This window comes from Piliocolobus tephrosceles, chromosome 1 (assembly GCF_002776525.5).
Source record: "Piliocolobus tephrosceles isolate RC106 chromosome 1, ASM277652v3, whole genome shotgun sequence".
NCBI classification, from domain to species: domain Eukaryota; kingdom Metazoa; phylum Chordata; class Mammalia; order Primates; family Cercopithecidae; genus Piliocolobus; species Piliocolobus tephrosceles.
The window spans coordinates 201,304,754-201,321,643 of NC_045434.1; the positions used below are offsets into that span (position 1 = coordinate 201,304,754).

The 16,890-nt window shown below is 54.5% G+C and overlaps 1 protein-coding gene across 1 annotated transcript in view; it reads left to right on the forward strand.

Moving 5' to 3' along the window:
* Positions 1-747: 747 nt before the first annotated feature.
* Positions 748-16,890, forward strand: part of ECE1 (endothelin converting enzyme 1) — a 130,630-nt gene continuing 114,487 nt past the window's right edge. Inside the window, exon 1 of the mRNA XM_023219736.3 lies at positions 748-907. Within this exon, the coding sequence (XP_023075504.1) occupies positions 905-907 (3 nt within the window). The 5' untranslated portion in view covers positions 748-904. The remainder of the gene's footprint in view (positions 908-16,890) is intronic.

Sequence of the window (16,890 nt, forward strand, 5' to 3'; positions counted from 1 at the left end):
TCACATATAAACACACGGGCACGCAGAATCCACCCCTTCCCCACTTTGTCTCCTCTTCTCCCTCTTCCTCACTTACACACACAAACACACACACACGCACACAGCAACAAACCCCAAATATACCGGACACACACACACAGCAACAAACCTCAAATATAGCAGACACACACACAGTAACGAACCCCAAATATAGCACACACACACACACACAGAGCAACAAACACCAACGATAGCGGACACACACACACACACAGAGCAACAAATCCCAAATATAGTCAGGGCTTTCCTTAACACATAAACACACGGGCACGCGGAATCCACCCCTCCCCCCCGTTTCTGTCTCCTCTTCTCCTCCCTCTTACACACACACACACACACACACACACACACACGCAGCTGCAGCGCCCTGGGTCACACTCCAGTGCAGGAGCCAGGCAGGAGACAAAGGTCGCCGAGGCTCCCGGCGCCCCGCACCAGACACAATCTAGCCTCTTGCTGGTTCTGCCTGCTCCCAACGCCGGTCTCGGCAAGGTCCGGATCCCGCCCCCCGAAGCCACAGCTCCCGCCTGCGCCTGCCCTCCAGGGTCCCGGCGCAGCCCGGGCAGCCGGCTCCCAGCGCGCCAAGGGTTAAGGGCCCGCGCGGGCGCGGGGAGTGTGGCCTCCGGCTGTGATTGGCTGCGCCACCCAGGCCCCGGCCCCCGCGCCCTGCCATTGGCCCCGCGGCGGCCCCGCCCCTCCGGGACTCGGCGCCGAAGCCGCGAGCTCGCCCGCTGGAGTCGAGCGCGCCGCCGGGGCCAGACAGCAGAGCTGTCCGAGCAGAGGGGCTGGGAGCCGGGAGTCCGGAGCTGGGAATCGGGGGCCGGGCACGGGGAGCGGCGCGGAGCCGGGGAGGAGCACGCGAGCTATGGTGAGTGCCGCGTCCGGAGGTCCAGTCCGGTCCAACCCAGCCTCGACGGTCCCGGGCAGCGGCGCCGCGGGTGGCACCCGGGGCCGCCCTGACTCGCGGGGGGCTGGGCGCCGGCTGCAGCAGCAGCCCCCGCCCGGCCCTCGGAAGGCGTGCAGTCGGGGGGCGCCTGGGCAGAGCGCGGCTCTCCGGGCGGCGCTGCGCTCGGTCCCGTCGGGGGCGCCGCACCGAGCTTGGTTCTGGTCCCGGCCGGATGTGGGGGGCTCGGGGTCCCCGACTCGCTTTGGGGATGGTTGCTGCGGTCTGGTTTGGGTTGTCCTGAAGTCCCTGGACTCGGCTTGGCTTGGAGACCCAGGGCAGCCGGGCTGGGTCGGGCTCGCGGGTGGCGGCGATTCCGAGGTGCCTGGATGCAGCTGGACCTGAGCGTCCCGGGACACTGACGTCGGTCTGGGGCTCGCCTTGGGGCACCGTGGGTGGCCACGCCCGGCTCATTCGGAGGGCTACGTTGCGGCCCTCTGGGACTGCTGATCCAGCTGTGGCCTAAGAGGTGTAGGTGGTGGCGGGACAGCTAGGTCGGTGCTGTCAGAGACCAGGGGACAATCGGGGGCCCTGCACCCAGCGATCCGGTCTCCCCAGCATCTCCCGGTGGATGGGTCTTCAGAGGAGGGACTTGCTGAGGCCAAGTGCTGACTGCGATAGTCAGGGGTACCGGGGAGAAGGGGAACTGGGGAGGGGCGTTTCATGGGGCTCTCTGAAGTCCCAGAAGAGAAATTCATTTGATCCAGGCTGGGCTCCCTGGGGGCTGTTGGGAGGGGCATTGTCCCTGGACCCCAAGAGCAAAGTCCCTTTGTCCACTTGTCCAGGGCAGGGTGCTGGCCTCTCCGTCACAGGGAGGGAGCCATCTACTTCTCTTTGGCTTCTTTCCCCGTAGACCAGCCACTCTGATTCCCTCTCCTAGTTCTGTTCTGTGCCCTGTGAAGGGGGTCCAGGTCACCATGTAGGGCAGAGGAGGGCATGTGTCTGGGACGGTGGCTGCCAGTACCTGTGATCCAGCCAGCTCCTCTTCTCTGTGATGATGCTGCCAAGCCCGAGGGCGCCTGGATGGGAGCAGGACGGGACCCCCTGTAAAGCTGAAGAGTCCCACAGTGGTTCCCAACCCCTGCTCTGCCCAGAGCTGGAGTCCCCTTACAATCCCCCTATGTCTCCCTTCCAAGGCCTCTCTCTTCTCACCCAGCTAGGGTCTTCCTCACTTAGGCACCACCAGTTGCCTCACTAGAGTCAGAAGCAGTGGAATTATGGCTTAGTTCTATACCTGAAGGTGCTTAGAGACCACCTGGGACTCAACCTGCCTCCTGCATTAGGAATCTCCGCTGTAATGCCCCGCCTAGACGGTTTCCGTGACAGGGAGTGCACTGTCTGTGGACCAGCACTGGATTTAAAGTCTCAGTGTATGGGCACTAAAAGGCCGTGAGACTTTGAGGTTGTATGATCCCCTCTGCCTTTAAGACCACCCTGAGTTACTCATAAAGAAAATTTTTTCTTCCTTAAAAACTACCAAAAAAAGAAAGAGGTCCCCTCACTCTGCTTTGGTGACACTTTATAGATCCTTACAACCCAAGAAGCCCGCCAGCCCAGTGTGAAGAGCCCAGGCTTTGGCATCAAACCAATTTGTGTTTGAGCCCCATCCCCTCCCCTTCCCCACAGGGACTTTGGTCTAGTTGAAGCATCACCCTTGAGTTTCAGTTTTCTCATCTGCAAGACGAGATGATAACGCTTATTTCCGAAGGGTGAGATAACCCAAGTGAGAGTGCTTTGCTTCAATACTGCTTAGTTTTCCTTTCTTTTCCAACCTTGAACCCACACTGGGAAGTTCTACCTAACATCTAACCTATTTGCCTGGGGGATGTCTCTGGAATCCAAGAACAAAGGCCCGTCATCCATCTGTCCAGGGCTAGGTGCTGGCTTTTCCAGCACAGGGACAGAGGCCACCTATCTGCTGGTCTGGAAGAAGGATGAAAGTTTATCATGTTGTAGGGAGGAGACCGTGATACTTTCGTCTGTCATTCAGCCAGGATGTGTTGAACGCTTACTCTAAGCCAAACCCCGTGTGAGGGAGGAAAGAATTGACTGAATAAACAGTGTTAAGGGAGCTTCTACCAGGCCATAAATGTCTGCACTAGGCCGGGCGCGGCGGCTCAAGCCTGTAATCCCAGCACTTTGGGAGGCCGAGGCGGGCGGATCACGAGGTCAGGAGATCGAGACCATCCTGGCTAACACGGTGAAACCCCATCTCTACTAAAAATACAAAAACTAGCCGGGCGAGGTGGCGGGCGCCTGTAGTCTTAGCTACTCGGGAGGCTGAGGCAGGAGAATGGCGTAAACCCGGGAGGCGGAGCTTGCAGTGAGCTGAGATCTGGCCACTGCACTCCAGTCCGGGCAACAGAGCAAGACTCCGTCTCAAAAAAAACGAAAAACAAAAAATGTCTGCACTGGTCCTCAGGCTCTTTGGCACGCCCTTGGAGAGGTAGAAGTATGCCAGGCAGGGGCTCTCTCCAGGCTGGAGAGATGAGAGAAAGCTTCATGGAGCAGGTGACATCTGAACTGGAAGGGATATCCCGGGAGGGGGACCTGTGTGACAGAGGAGCAGAGGTGTGAGTGCACAGGACAGGCTCCTGGAAAGCCCAGAATGGGGCTGGTCTGGTACCTGGCTATGGAAGGACCAGGAAAGAGAAGAGAAAGAGGGCAAAAAGGTTGCTGGGGCCAAAGAGTACGAGGCTGAGGAAGTCCACGGTGGATTGATAACCGGCTGTGCGTGCATGGGGTGGAGGCTGCTGTCAGGCCTCCCTGGCTCCTGTCGTTTTAATTTCCTCTAACATTGGTTCCTGTGCTGTCATTCCTGAGGCGGGGGTGATTCAGGACTGATCAAGTGTTTATTCCCTGGATCTCCTGCTCTGCAGCTTTTAAACAAATCCAGCACTCCTTTCTTTGCAGTGTGGCCAAGTTGTCCCTGGCCCCTGGGTTCCTAATAGGGCGTGTTTGCAGGGTGTGCATGTGTGTCTCTGTGTGTATCTGTGTGTGTGTGTGTGTCTGTGTCTGTGTGATGTGTTTCCTGTTGTCCTGGCTGAATCTCCCCAATGGTCCCCAGCTCCCCACCCACGTCTCTGACCCCTTGGCAGGGAGTCAGTGCTGTTCTTAAAGGCCTCTGTTCTCCAAGGCCTCGGATGGACCCTGTCCCCTGCTTACTCCCAGTGCAGGCCGTGGGCCGAGGGTTCTGAGGAGGCTTTTTATATCTCCTGCCTCCAGTTGTACTCAAACCACCCTGCAGCAGGCACAGAGAGGTGAAGGAGGTTGCCCAGGGTCACAGAGCAAGATAGTACCAGAGCAGGCACAAACCTCCTTGACTTTTGGAGGGTTAACCTGGCAAACAGTTTCGAGAAGGAAGCCCAACCCATCATCCCCCATCTGCATTTGTGGCACCTTGAGAATGTTCCTTCACATTCCAAGCTGGGGCTGAGTTGAGGCTACCGCTGTGGGTTGGGAATGCTCTTTACTATACAGCAGTTGAGTTGAAAACAGGACCCAGGGTTCAGGTTTGAATCCTGATATACTACCAGCTTTCTGTGTGACCTTGGGTCAGCCATTCCCCCACTCTGTGCCCCCTTTCCTACAAAGTGGGGCAGATTTGCTCCACTTCTCAAGATATCGTGAGGATCCAATGGATGTGGAAACACTGTGGGAACTATTAAGAATGTGCGGGAGTCCGGGGGTGGTGGCTCACGCTTGTAATCCCCGCATTTTTCGGGGGCGAGGCGGGAGGATCACTTGAGGCTGGGAGTTCAAGATAACCGGGGCAACATAGTGAGACCCTATCTTTAAAAAAAAAAAAGGTAGCGAGAAGTGTTACTGTTTGAAGCTAGGAGACTAACCACATGCCCCCACATCACTCTGGTGCCTCCCAGCCACTCCAGATGCGGCTCCCAGGGCACCGTGCGTACTTTACCCTGGGCAGCCTGTGCCCCAGCCGGTAACTGGGCTGCTGAGGCCTCCTTGCATTGCTACACTCTTTTGGTAAACAAGGATGTTATAACCTTTTGTTAAAGAATAAATACATTGTTTTCCCTGCAGAGTTGGGGAGGCCAAGGGAAGAACAGGATTTGAGGCATGAGAGGGCTACAGGGTGGGCTTGGCAGAATGTTCTGGGCATTAGCCCAGAAAGCCAGCTTGGCCAAGTCCACACTTTCACGTCTGCGGTGAGAGAGGAACCATGAGCAAATGTTTACAATTTTTTGTGCTTCTGCTCAATTTTTTTCTCTCCAATTGACTGGGTAAGCCCCCAGCCATAGTCAAAGGGCTTCATTCATTCCTTCATTCATTCACTCACCAAGCAAGTCTGCTCGGCACAACGCAAAGCATGGGGGCTGTGGTCAGTGTGAGTGAGACTACAGGTCTTTCTCTCCCACAGTCTGATGGACAGGCAGGCAGACAGATGCAGAGCAGGAAATTACAAGTGCAATTACTGTTGCCAAGGAGACGCGGGGGGCTGTGGGAGTGGACCGGGAACCTGACCTGAGGATCAGAAAAGGCTCCCTGAGCACATGGCATTAAAGCCATAATGTAGAGTGAGTAGGACTGGGAAGAGTGTTGGGGGGCGGCGGGTGGAGGGAGCAGAATGCGCCAGAGTACAGACCGCTGTGCCTTCAGGGATGGTTCATCTGGAGTGCGGAGGACCATGCTTAGGAGGTGGCCCCGGAGGGTACACTCAGGGATGGTAATATGAAGGACCTGGGGCTCAATCCTCAGGGCAGTGGGGAGCCACTCAGGAGTTTATTTTTAAAATTTTATTTATTTATTTATTTATTTATTTATTTATTTATTTATTGAGACACAGTCTTGCTCTGTCACCCAGGCTGGAGTGCAATGACGCGATCTCAGCTCACTGTAACCTCTGCCTCCCCAGTTCAAGTGATTCTCCTCAGTCTCCCAAGTAGCCGGGATTATAGGCGCGCCACCATGCCCGACTACCTTTGGTATTTTTTTAGTAGACACCGAGTTTCACCATGTTACCCAGGCTGGTCTTGAACTCCTAACCTCAAGTGATCCAGCCGCCTCAGCCTCCTACAGTGCTGGGATTACAGGTGTGAGCTACCACACCTGGCCTGCTGAGGAGTTTAGAGTCAGGGGAGTGACATGGTCGGATTTGCATTCTGAGATGGTCACAGGCTGCTTTGTGGCAAGTGAGTAGAAGGGGTGAGGCTGAAGGCTGGGAAACCAGTGAGGAGGCAACTGGAGTGACCCTGGGGGAAAGGTGGTGCTGCGGGCACCGTCCAGTCCTCCTCTAGCCCAAACCACACTCCCGGCATGCTGCTCAGAGCAGGCAGTGAAGACAGAAGGAGGCTGCGGCCAGAGGTCCCACACAGCCCCTTCTCCTACACTCATTGACCTTTCCCCTCATCCTTCCAGGCAGATAATCAGCCAAGGGCCCTGGTCTCCAGAGCCTTTAATAGAGGAGAAAGAACAAGTTCCCAAATCGCTCTGAAATGAGGTAGAAAATGCTGCATGCCAACCCGGGGATGCAGCTCCCGAGTCATCCTGGCCATAGGTGTGGATCAGGGAAGCCTTCCCAGAAGAGATTGCAAAACTTGGTGGAATGTTTCTTAGACACCAAGCTTTGGACACATAAAAATGAGAAGGGGCGGTTTACCTGTCCTTGAAGAGTTAATAGTCTGAGGGGCACAGTTTAATGAACAACCAGTGCTGGCGGAACCCCACTGTCAAGGGGGCACTGGGAGTCCAGGGCTGGGGGCCTGCCCTTTCCTTGGGCCCCTGAGGGCAGGGTGGCTGGGATGCCCAGGCCTGTCTTGGTAGGCTGACAAGCCTAGGAATGGCTCCCTCCTCCCAACAGGGCCCCTTCAGACTTCCTGGGGGAAGGTGTAAACTGGGGAGCAAGTTTCTGGAGAACATTCAGGAAATCAGCTTGGTGGGAGTCTAACATCAGGGAGGGGTCCTGGCTTCTGGGCCTTCTAAAGACCATAGAGCACTTGTATGAAAAGGGGATTAGGAACCACCTACTTCAAGGCCCCTGTTTTACAAGTGGGAAGACTGAGAGACAAAATGAGCATCTACTATGTGCCTGGCACTTAAATGGAATCTCTGCCCTTCACACCAACCCCAGGGAGGAGAGCGAGCCTTATTTCAGAGTTGTAAAAGCTGAGGCTCAAAGGTCACTTAGGGAATTAGGGACGGGAGCAAGACAGTGGCTCCCCGATTCCTCTAGATTATGGCTTCAGTCCCAAGCTACCACTCAATTTGGCAGAAACTTGGCCTTCCTGGGAAAGCCCGCTGGGACAGGCATAGGACGGTTGAGCCAGTAGCCAAAGGCATTGAGAGCTAATTGGGGCTGGACACTGGCCAGGCTAAAATGCTGGTTACTTATTGTTCACCTTTGCACGGCACTTGACAGACCTTTTCTTCCCCATTCCCTGACCGTTCTTGGATTCCCACTGCCAATTAGTGGCAGAACTAGAACCTGAACTCAGGCCTTGTGACTCCCAGCCCAGCTCCCCTCCCCCCAACACCCAGATCCCCAGCTCCTTAGCTCCCCAGCTCAGATAACAGCCCCTCCCTGTCTGGCAACACCTGGTCTCCTGGCCTGGGTCTCCAGTACCCCTGACCTGCAACACCTGGTGTCCCAGCCTTTCTGACCACATAGCCCTCTAAGCAGTAGGAGCAGCCCCTGGCCCAGAAACCTTCTCTCCCCATCCTCCTCCCACAAACTGCCTTCCCTCCTTGGCTGGGAAGGCAGGAGGGTGGGCCTGGGGTGGCAGCCAGGCGGAGTTAGGTTACAGTGTAAACACAGTCATGTCAATATTTACCTCTGCCTGGAACCAGAGCTTCCCACCTCCCTGCCTTACTCCCTCTAGCTGCCCATCCAACTGCACGTGGCCTGCTCCCAGGCTCTGATCTGGTCATTGAAAGCAAGGCCAGGGTGGCTTCCAGCCCAGGCTCTGCCACTAATCCTTCTTGTGTTCCCGAACTGCAGTCTCCCTTCCTGGGCCTCAGTCTTCCCATCTGTGAAATGACATGGCTGGAGCAGACTGACTCCAGGGCCGTCTTCAGTAATGACATGCAGGATGACAAGTATAATACTCTCGTTCAGAGGATAGACTCAAAGTTGTGCAAATCTGGGTTTGAATCCCAGCACCACCACTTCCTCACCGTGAGATTTGGGGCAAGGCACCTAACCCTTTTGAGCTTCAGTTTCTTCCTCTCTAAAATGAGAGCCTAGCGGTCAGTACCCATTTTGTTTGTTGGTGAGGATTCGTGAGCTATGTTTGCAGCACTTGGCACAGGATAAGTTTTGATTAAATGGTCATGGTGTTGGTTGTGATTCCAGATAAACATTTTATGATTCTCTGAATCCAGACACTGGGTTGCGTCACTTGGAAACTGGAACCAAGGGTGTTGACTCTAACCTCATGTCCTCCTGGTCCTCTGAGAGGCCACAGGCTGGGCTAGGGTGTCCAGGGGTTGAGAAAGCTCCTTGGTCAACACCACACACACCCCCAGCTGCCCGGCCATTGGAGTCCCTTCTTATTGGGCAGAGGTCCAGGGCTGAAATGTCCTCAGAGATACGTGACTGTGAAAGGGATGAGGGAGGGCAGAGGGGGTGGAAGGGGAAGGAAGGGACTCATTTCCTCAGCAGTTCTTTCACAGAAGCTCTGAGTCCATTACACACATGAGCTGTTCCTTCCAGCACTGGAGAGAAGGGGGCGAGGGGTGAGGGGTGAGGACTGGCCGCCTTCAGGTGCCATATCTGAGCAGGCAGTGTGGGGAGGAGAAGGCAGGGAGGCGGGGACTGCCCGTGCAGCAGGAGTGGGCCTTGGAGACTGATGGGCCCAGGTTCAAACATGGCATCCTCACTTTTTGCATTGTCACCTTGGACAGTGTGTGTCACCTCGCCAAGCTTTATTTTCCTGTCTCTAATATGGAGCTTCTGGGGGCAGTATTTTACACAGTAGTTAGAAGCGCTCAATCAGACCCTGTTTCAGAGTAGGCCAGATGAGGGCTGGCACATACAGGGGACGCAGTCAGTGTCACCTGCTGTTATTGTCATGACTGTTATGATGACACTGGATGCCAGACTGGACCTCGTGAGGGCAGAGATTGTGTTTCTAAAAATTGTGGTATAGTATAATTTACTTCAGTAATGTATACACATCTTGTACAGCTCACGGTTTACAAATGCGCACACCTGCACACTACCGGGACCAAAGCGTGAACCATTCCCCCGGTTCCCGTGTGCCTCCTCCATCAGTCCCCTGCAGCAGGTGGCCACTGGCCCTCTAGTTTGGCCTGGTTTTGAGCTTTCTCTGTGTGGATTCATTCATGTGTGCTCTTCTGTGCCTGGTTTTCTTCAGCTTTGGACAGCACAGAATGTTTGAGGTTTGTCCGTGTCGCCTGTAGCAGTATCTGCTCCTTTTTAGGCTGAGTCGTGCCACATTGGGTGGATGTACGTGTAAATGTCCGTAGCTGACATTTGGATTGATTCCAGCCTGAGGCTCCTGTGACATTCTTGTATGTATCTCTTTTTTTTTTTTTTTTTTTTGAGACAGAGTCTTGCTCTACCGCCCAGGCTGGAGTGCAGTGGCCGGATCTCAGCTCACTGCAAGCTCCGCCTCCCGGGTTCACGCCATTCTCCTGCCTCAGCCTCCCGAGTAGCTGGGACTACAGGCGCCCACCTCGTCGCCTGGCTAGTTTTTTGTATTTTCTATTAGAGATGGGGTTTCACTGTATTAGCCAGGATGGTCTCGATCTCCTGACCGCGTGATCCGCCCGTCTCGGCCTCCCAAAGTGCTGGGATTACAGGCTTGAGCCACCGCGCCCGGCCGTATGTATCTCTTTGCAGACCTGAGCACTCATTTCTTTGGGGCACATACTTAGGAGTGCAACTTCTGAGTCAGAGGGGCAATACGTGTTTAACTTTCTTTTTTTGTTGTTGTTTTTTTGAGACGGAGTTTCACTCTTGTTGCCCAGGCTGGAGTGCAATGGCGCAGTCTCGGCTCACTGCAATCTCCGCCTCCCGGGTTCAAGCGATTCTCCTGCCCCTGCCTCAGCCTCCCAAGTAGCCGGGATTACAGGCGCCAGCCACAACACCTGGCAATTTTTTTTTTTTTTTTTGAGACAGAGCCTCACTCTGTCACCCAGGCTGGAGTGCAGTGGAGCGATCTTGGCTCACTGCAAGCTCCGCCTCCCGGGTTCACACCATTCTCCTGCCTCAGCCTCCAGAGTAGCTGGGACTACAGGCGCCCACCACCACGCCCGGCTAATTTTTTGTATTTTTAGTTGATACGGGGTTTCACCATGTTAGCCAGGATGGTCTCTATCCCCTGACCTTGTGACCTGCCCACCTCAGCCTCCCAAAGTGCTGGGATTACTATAGGCGTGAGCTACCGTGCCTGGCCACAGCTGGCTAATCTTTTGTGTTTTTAGTAGAGATGGTGTTTCACCATGTTGGCCAGGGTGGTCTCGAACTCCTGACCTCAGGTACTCTGCCCACCTGGTCCTCCCAAAGTGCTGGGTGTGAGCCACAGTGCCTGGCCTCAGAGAATGTTTTTTTTTTGTTTGTTTTTGAGACAGGGTCTCTCACTCTGTCACCCAGGCTGGAGTACAGTGGCATGAACACAGCTCACTGCAGCCTTGAGCTTCTGGGCTCAAGTGATCTTTCCACCTCAGTCTCCTGAGTAGCTGGGACCACAGGTGCACATCGCCACACCCAGCTAATTTTTTGATATCTTTTTTTGTAGAGACAAGGTCTCACTATGTTGCCAACGCTGGTATTGAGTTCCTGGGCTCAGGTGATTCACCCGCCTTAGCCTTCCGTGGTGCTGGGATTACAGGTATGAGCCACTGCCTGTCCCAGTAATTGTTTTTTGAAAGGAGGAAGAAATTTGAGTCCTTTCTTTGTCTTAATGCCCCAGATTCACTCTGTGTCCCTGCCCCTGCCCCCAGGGCCTGGCAGCTCTGGGCTGGCACTCTGCCTAGACCCTGGGCTTTGGGCTTCACCTGCTGTCCCTCAGGGGCCGCCCGCCCTAGAGACCCACTGATTGGCTGTGTGACCTCGGTCTAGTCCTTTCCTCTCCCTAGTCCTCACTTTCCCCTTCCGTCAAGCACTGGGTGGGTCGAAGCTTCCCCTGCTCCCCGTGTCTGTGGTCTCCCTCATTTGGGGGCCTTTGTCCCTGGTGTTTGGTGCCTCTTCACCCCCAGGGTCTCACCCACCCCAGGCAGGAGCCCCCGCTGGCCTGTAGCTTGCAGAAGGACTGTTTGGGAAAGCTGATGGGCCCTTCATTCTTGGTACCCACCCTAAGAGCCTCACTGTGACTCTGTCCCCCCGGGTGAGAGCCCTTCAGAGGAGGCCCCCAGCCCTGAGAGCCCCACCCACTGAGGCTTGGCATCAGGTTGCCCTGGGTCTGAATCCTGCTGCTCCCTGGCTCTGGGACTTTGGGCAGCTCACTCCACCTCTCAGAGCTGCAGTGTCCTCGTCTTCAGGGTTCTGAGGACCAAAGGAGGCCCTGCCTTGTTGGGACAGAAGAGAATGGAGCACTCACATGCCTGCCCCTAAGGAGCTGCACTCCATGGGAGGAAGCTGGAGACCAGACAGGGAAAGCCGCCCACCAGAAGGATCACTCTGAGAGAAGAAAGGAGAGAAAACATGGCGATGTGGTGGAGAGCGGCTGTGAGGGGAGGGGGCTGCTCTAGAGGAGTGACCAGGAAAGGAGGTGACGTCTGAGCTGGGACCTGAAGGTTGAGGAGGGGGCAGCCGGGCAAAGACGGGGGAGTTGAGAGTTCCCAGCAGCCGGACCAGCAAGTTTGGCACATACATGTAGGGGGTGAACACTGGTGTGGCCGGGCAGAGGCAGTGGAGAGCAGAGGGAAGGCTAGGAAGAGGTGGGCCTGGAGGGGGGCAGGCCATGTATAGCCTTGTCTGTGGGGCAGGGGTCAGCATTCCATTCTAAGAGTGGTGGGAAGCCACTGGAGGACCCCACGTTGAGGAACAACTGGGTTTGGTTTCTGTTTGGAAAGACCCTGGCTGCTGTGTAGAGCATGGACTGTAGGGGGCAGGAGGGGGGCAGGAGCGCGGGCCTGTCCTGAGGGATAGGAGGCTTCGGTTTCTGCAGGATCTGGGATTTTGGCAGCTACTTCAGGGATGGGAGAGAGGTAGCCAGGGATCCCAGATGCTTCGAGACCTCGCTGGCAGCAGAGCACAGTGGGCAAAAGTTACCCGTGGAGCCGGACAGACCTGTCTGAACCTCCACTTGAACTCAGCCTTCCGGGCTGGGCTTGGGATTCTCCCAGAGTGACCAGTTCCCACCATCCCAGTCCCTGGGGACCCAGAGAAACAGAGCCAGAGGGCATTGAGCTGGAGCCTGCCTCCCTCGCTGCCGCACACCCTGCGGAGAAGTGAGGGCATAGGAAGAGATGGCCGCAAGGGGATGCCCAGCCCCTCTGCCCCAGGGCTGCTGTTCACAAGCCCACGCTGGAGGGAATCCTGTGGCTTTGTGGTTCCTTGTTTCCTGGGCAGGTCTGGGGTGGAAGATGGCCATGAGAAAGCGGCACTTCGTCTTTCTTCACCCCTGAGTGTTCAGTGGGTGGTTACTTGGCATCCTGTTGGGCTTCCGGTGTGGTGGGTGTGAGCCAGAGAGAGGAGGGCGTGAGAGTTCACAGTCACAGGAGGTGGGACTTGGAGGTCATCTAGGCTGACTTCCTCATAGGGCAGACTAAGACTCAGAAAGGGAAAGAGACTTACATGAGACCATACAGCAGGTTAGAGGCAGGACTTAGGCCCTGATTCCCGGCTCCTCATCCAGCACTCTTTCTAGGTACCATGGAGGTTTTGGAGCCAGACAGATGTGGGTTGTAGTCCCAGCTCTGTCACTTAGTCCCAGCTGGGTGACCTTTGGTGAGTGACCATCTCTGAGCCTCGGTTTTCTCCTCTATGAAATGGGATGATGGTATCACCATTCTCATAGTGGTGTTGTGAAAAGTGGTTGATAATTTATGACAGGTTGTAAAGCTCATAGGACGGTGCACAGAGTTGACTCTTGGGAGGTGGGAGCTGTTACTACCTTTGTGGCTCTGTCATTTTTTTTTTTTGAGATGGAGTCTCGCTCTATTGCCCAGGTTGGAGTGCAGTGGCACGATCTCGGCTCACCACAACCTCCACCTCCTGGGTTCAAGCAGTTCTCCTGCCTCAGCCTCCCAAGTAGTTGGGATTACAGGCAGGTGCCACCATGTCTGGCTAATTTTTGTGTTTTTTAGTAGAGACGGGGTTTCACCACGTTGGCCAGGCTGGTCTCAAACTCCTGACCTCAAGTAATTTGCCTGCCTCGGCCTCGCAAAGAAGTTGGGATTACGGGCGTGAGCCACCGTGCCCGGCCTGTGGCTCTGTCATCCTAACCTCCTAAAGCACCAGAAAGAATGGCTACGCGCTGGCCCTCACATATGCTGTTTTCTGATGAATGCAGTTAGGGATGGAAGATGAGAATGGGCCATGGTTGGCCCATCTCTCTGCTACTTGCTTTATTTCCCCATTATATTTGAGAGACTCCTTAGCCAGGCCATGAGTGACACACACACACATACACACACACACACGGCTCTGGTGGGCTGGAGCTGTGCTGTCTGCCTTCAGCCCAAATTGGGGTGTGGGAGGTGGAGGCACAGACAGGCACTAAGTGCAGGTCCCAGGTGAAAAACTGGGCAGCTCCCCACCTTCTGCAACAGATGCCTACCACGCACCACCAATACCTGTTTGTTCAGTGTGACCTAGTGGTTAAGACCAAGGACCATGGGATCAACTTAAGCTTGAACCCTGGATCTGCAACTGAATTGTCACAAAGGACTTTTAGCAGGTGTTGTCTTCCTCTCTGAGCCTTGGATTTTCCGTCTGTGAAGTGAGGATAACAGTCCCTCCCAGGACGATTGCAAATATTCAGTGAGAGGAGCAGCACTCAGAGCATGCATGGTGCATATCTGGTGCTAGACTCCAAGAATTGGATGGCACTAACATTTTAACAGTGTTGACACATGTCCCGATTCTGTTTCTCTTTCCATAGCTGTTCTTAGAAACTTACTTCACCATCCGCCCACCCCACCCCCATCCTGTGTTCCCACAGCCCCCTTCCCTCTAACTCCTTGCCTGACTACCTTCTCTCAGGGTCACCTTGGACTGAAATCTTTCTCCCCCTCCCCTCCCCTCCTCTCCCCTCCCTTCCCCTCGTCTCCCATCTCCTCCCCTCCCATGTCCTCCCCTCCCCTTCCCTCCCCTCCCCTTCCCTCCCCTCTCTCTCCTGTCTCTCTCCCTGCCTCTTCCCCCCTCCCCCTGGACTAACACAGATCAAGAGTTCAAGCTCTGGCCCAGCCTGCCTGGGTTTGAATCCCAGCTCTGCCATTTACTGGAGCAGCCTCAGGCAAAGTGCTTAATTCTTAGCCTCTATTTCTGCATAAGTAAAATGGGAATAAGGATAGTGCCAAGCTTAGAGAGTTATTTAAATAACCGACGAGATTCTTGTAAAGTGCCAGGATCAGTGCCTGCAATACAGTAAGTGCCCAATAAATGTCACCTGGTTTATGACTAGACAGGGTTCTGCTGGAGCAGAGCCCCTGCCTTTTCGTCTCTGCGTTCCCAGGGTCTGGCAGGGTTGGGATTGGAAGGGATGCGGGCTCTCTAGGGGTTTGCACCATGGCATTGGAGAGTTGCGTTCGCAGTGCAGCAGGCCTCTCCAGAAAGGGGAGGGGACTTGGACCACGTTGTAAGCTTGTCTGTCTGGCAGATATTTCCTACAACCCTGCTGCACACCACTGGGTGCTGAGGAAGGGGTGGGGGAGGGTGCAGTAAGGCTGCCCTTAGTGAGCTCAAGTCCATGGAGGAAAGTGGGACAAAATGGCCCTGATACTATCAGAGAATGACGAGCCCAGGGCTGGCAGGTTGCTTCTGAGGAGGCTCCTGGGACTGGTGATGTTTGATGTTTCCTTGTGGGAGTGACGTAATAGTAACTCTGGCTGTATTAGGGCTTTATTCAGTAATCCTCCATTCTTTCCTATCCGCGGTGTTTACCAGTCTTAGCAGTAATAATAATAGCGTTTCTTGAGTGTTTGCTATGTGCCAGGTATAGCGCTAAATATTTTATGTTGTAAGTTTACTTAATCTTCACATCAACCCTATGAGGTACTTATTATTGTTATTCCTGTTTTGTAGGTGGGAAAACTGAGGCACAGAGAGGTAATGTATCTCTCCTCTCAGTCAGTAATTGGCAGAGCTAGAGTGGAACCTGGGCAGTTTTGGCTACAGAGTCCACGCTTTTTTTTTTCTTTTTTTTTTTTAGCGAAGTCTCATTCTGCCTGTCACCCAGGCTGGAATGCAATGGCACTGCTGTGCATCATGGCTCATTGCAACCTCAACCTCGCAGACTGAAGCGAGCTTCCCACCTCAGCCTTTTGAGTAACTGAGACTACAAGCGTGCGCCACCATATCCGGCTAAGTTTTTAATTTTTTTTTTTTTTTTTTTTTTTTGAGACAAAATCTTGCTCTGTCGCCAGGCTGGAGTGCAGTGGCGCTATCTCAGCTCACTGCAGTCTTCACCTCCTGGGTTCAAGCGATTCCTCTGCCTCAGCCTCCCGAGTAGCTGGGACTACAGGTGCTGCACCACCATGCTTGACTAATTTTTGGATTTTTAGTAGAGATGGGGTTTCACCATGTTAGCCAGGATGGTCTCGATCTCCTGACTTCAGGCGATCCACCCACTTTGGCCTCCCAAAGTGCTGGGATTACAGGCGTGAGCCACCGTGCCTGGCCCAATTTTTTTGTAGAGACAGGGTCTCGCTATGTTGCCTAGGCTGGTCTCAAACTTCGGGCTCAAGCGATCATCCTGCCTCTGACCCCCAAAGTTTGAGATGACAGGTGTGAACCACCACGCCTGGCTGAATCCAACTTGTGCTTCCTCCATAACTGACTTTTACCCAGCTGGTTGTAGTCCTTGTGACTAGCCAATCTCATGGACTCTGAGCGCCTCACCTTCCACGAGAGTCCTTTGCAGCCAGCAAAAGTGAAGAAATTAATCTTAGGCCTTCCTGTACAGCCTGCGTTCAGCATCAGCTCAGGAGTGAGGGGACCTTCAGGGAAGGGGGTGTGGAAGTTTAAGGCCCAGAAAAGAAAGGACTTGAGTCAGGAGGAGGAAAAAGGATTAGCATAGGAAGCATTTAATGGGGAGAGAAAGGAAACTCAGAAGGCTGGAAAAGTTGGAATTCAAACTGAAGCAACATTTGCTGAGTACATTTTCGGTGCCAGGCATGGCAGCGTCTGTGCCTTCCAGGAGCTCCCAGGCCTGTGGGAGAGATAGACAAATTAGCAGGTAAATTGCTGAATAGTATTTGGTGAGGTTGGCCGGGGGCGGTAGCTCACACCTGTAATCCCAGAACTTTGGGAGGCCGCGGTGGGTGGATCACTTGAGGCCAGGAGTTCGAGACCAATCTGGCCAACATGACAAAACTCCATCTCTACTAAAAATATGAAACAGTTAGCTGGGCATGGTGGTGTGCGCCTGTGGTCCCAGCTACTCAGGAATCACTCGAACCCGGGAGGCAGAGATTGCAGTGAGCGGATCATGCCACTGCACGCCAGCCTGGGCGACAGGGAGATTCTGTCTCAAAAAAAAAAGTATTTGGTGAGTATATGGGCAGGAGCCTTTGAAGGCTCAAAGGAATAGATCACCAACTTGACCCAGGGAGGTGTTGTTTAAGTTGGGTCTTGAAGGATGAGTAGGAGTTTGCCAGCCAGGCAGAGATAATAGTAGCAGAGCCAAAGTTTAAACCTGAACAGTCTGGCTCCAGAGTCTGTGTTCTTGCCTGTGGCATGCTTGGCCCTGCTGCCCTCCAAGGCCTAGCCTTGGGAGATGAGACTTTCTGGGTCCTGGGTCACTCCACACGAGCCC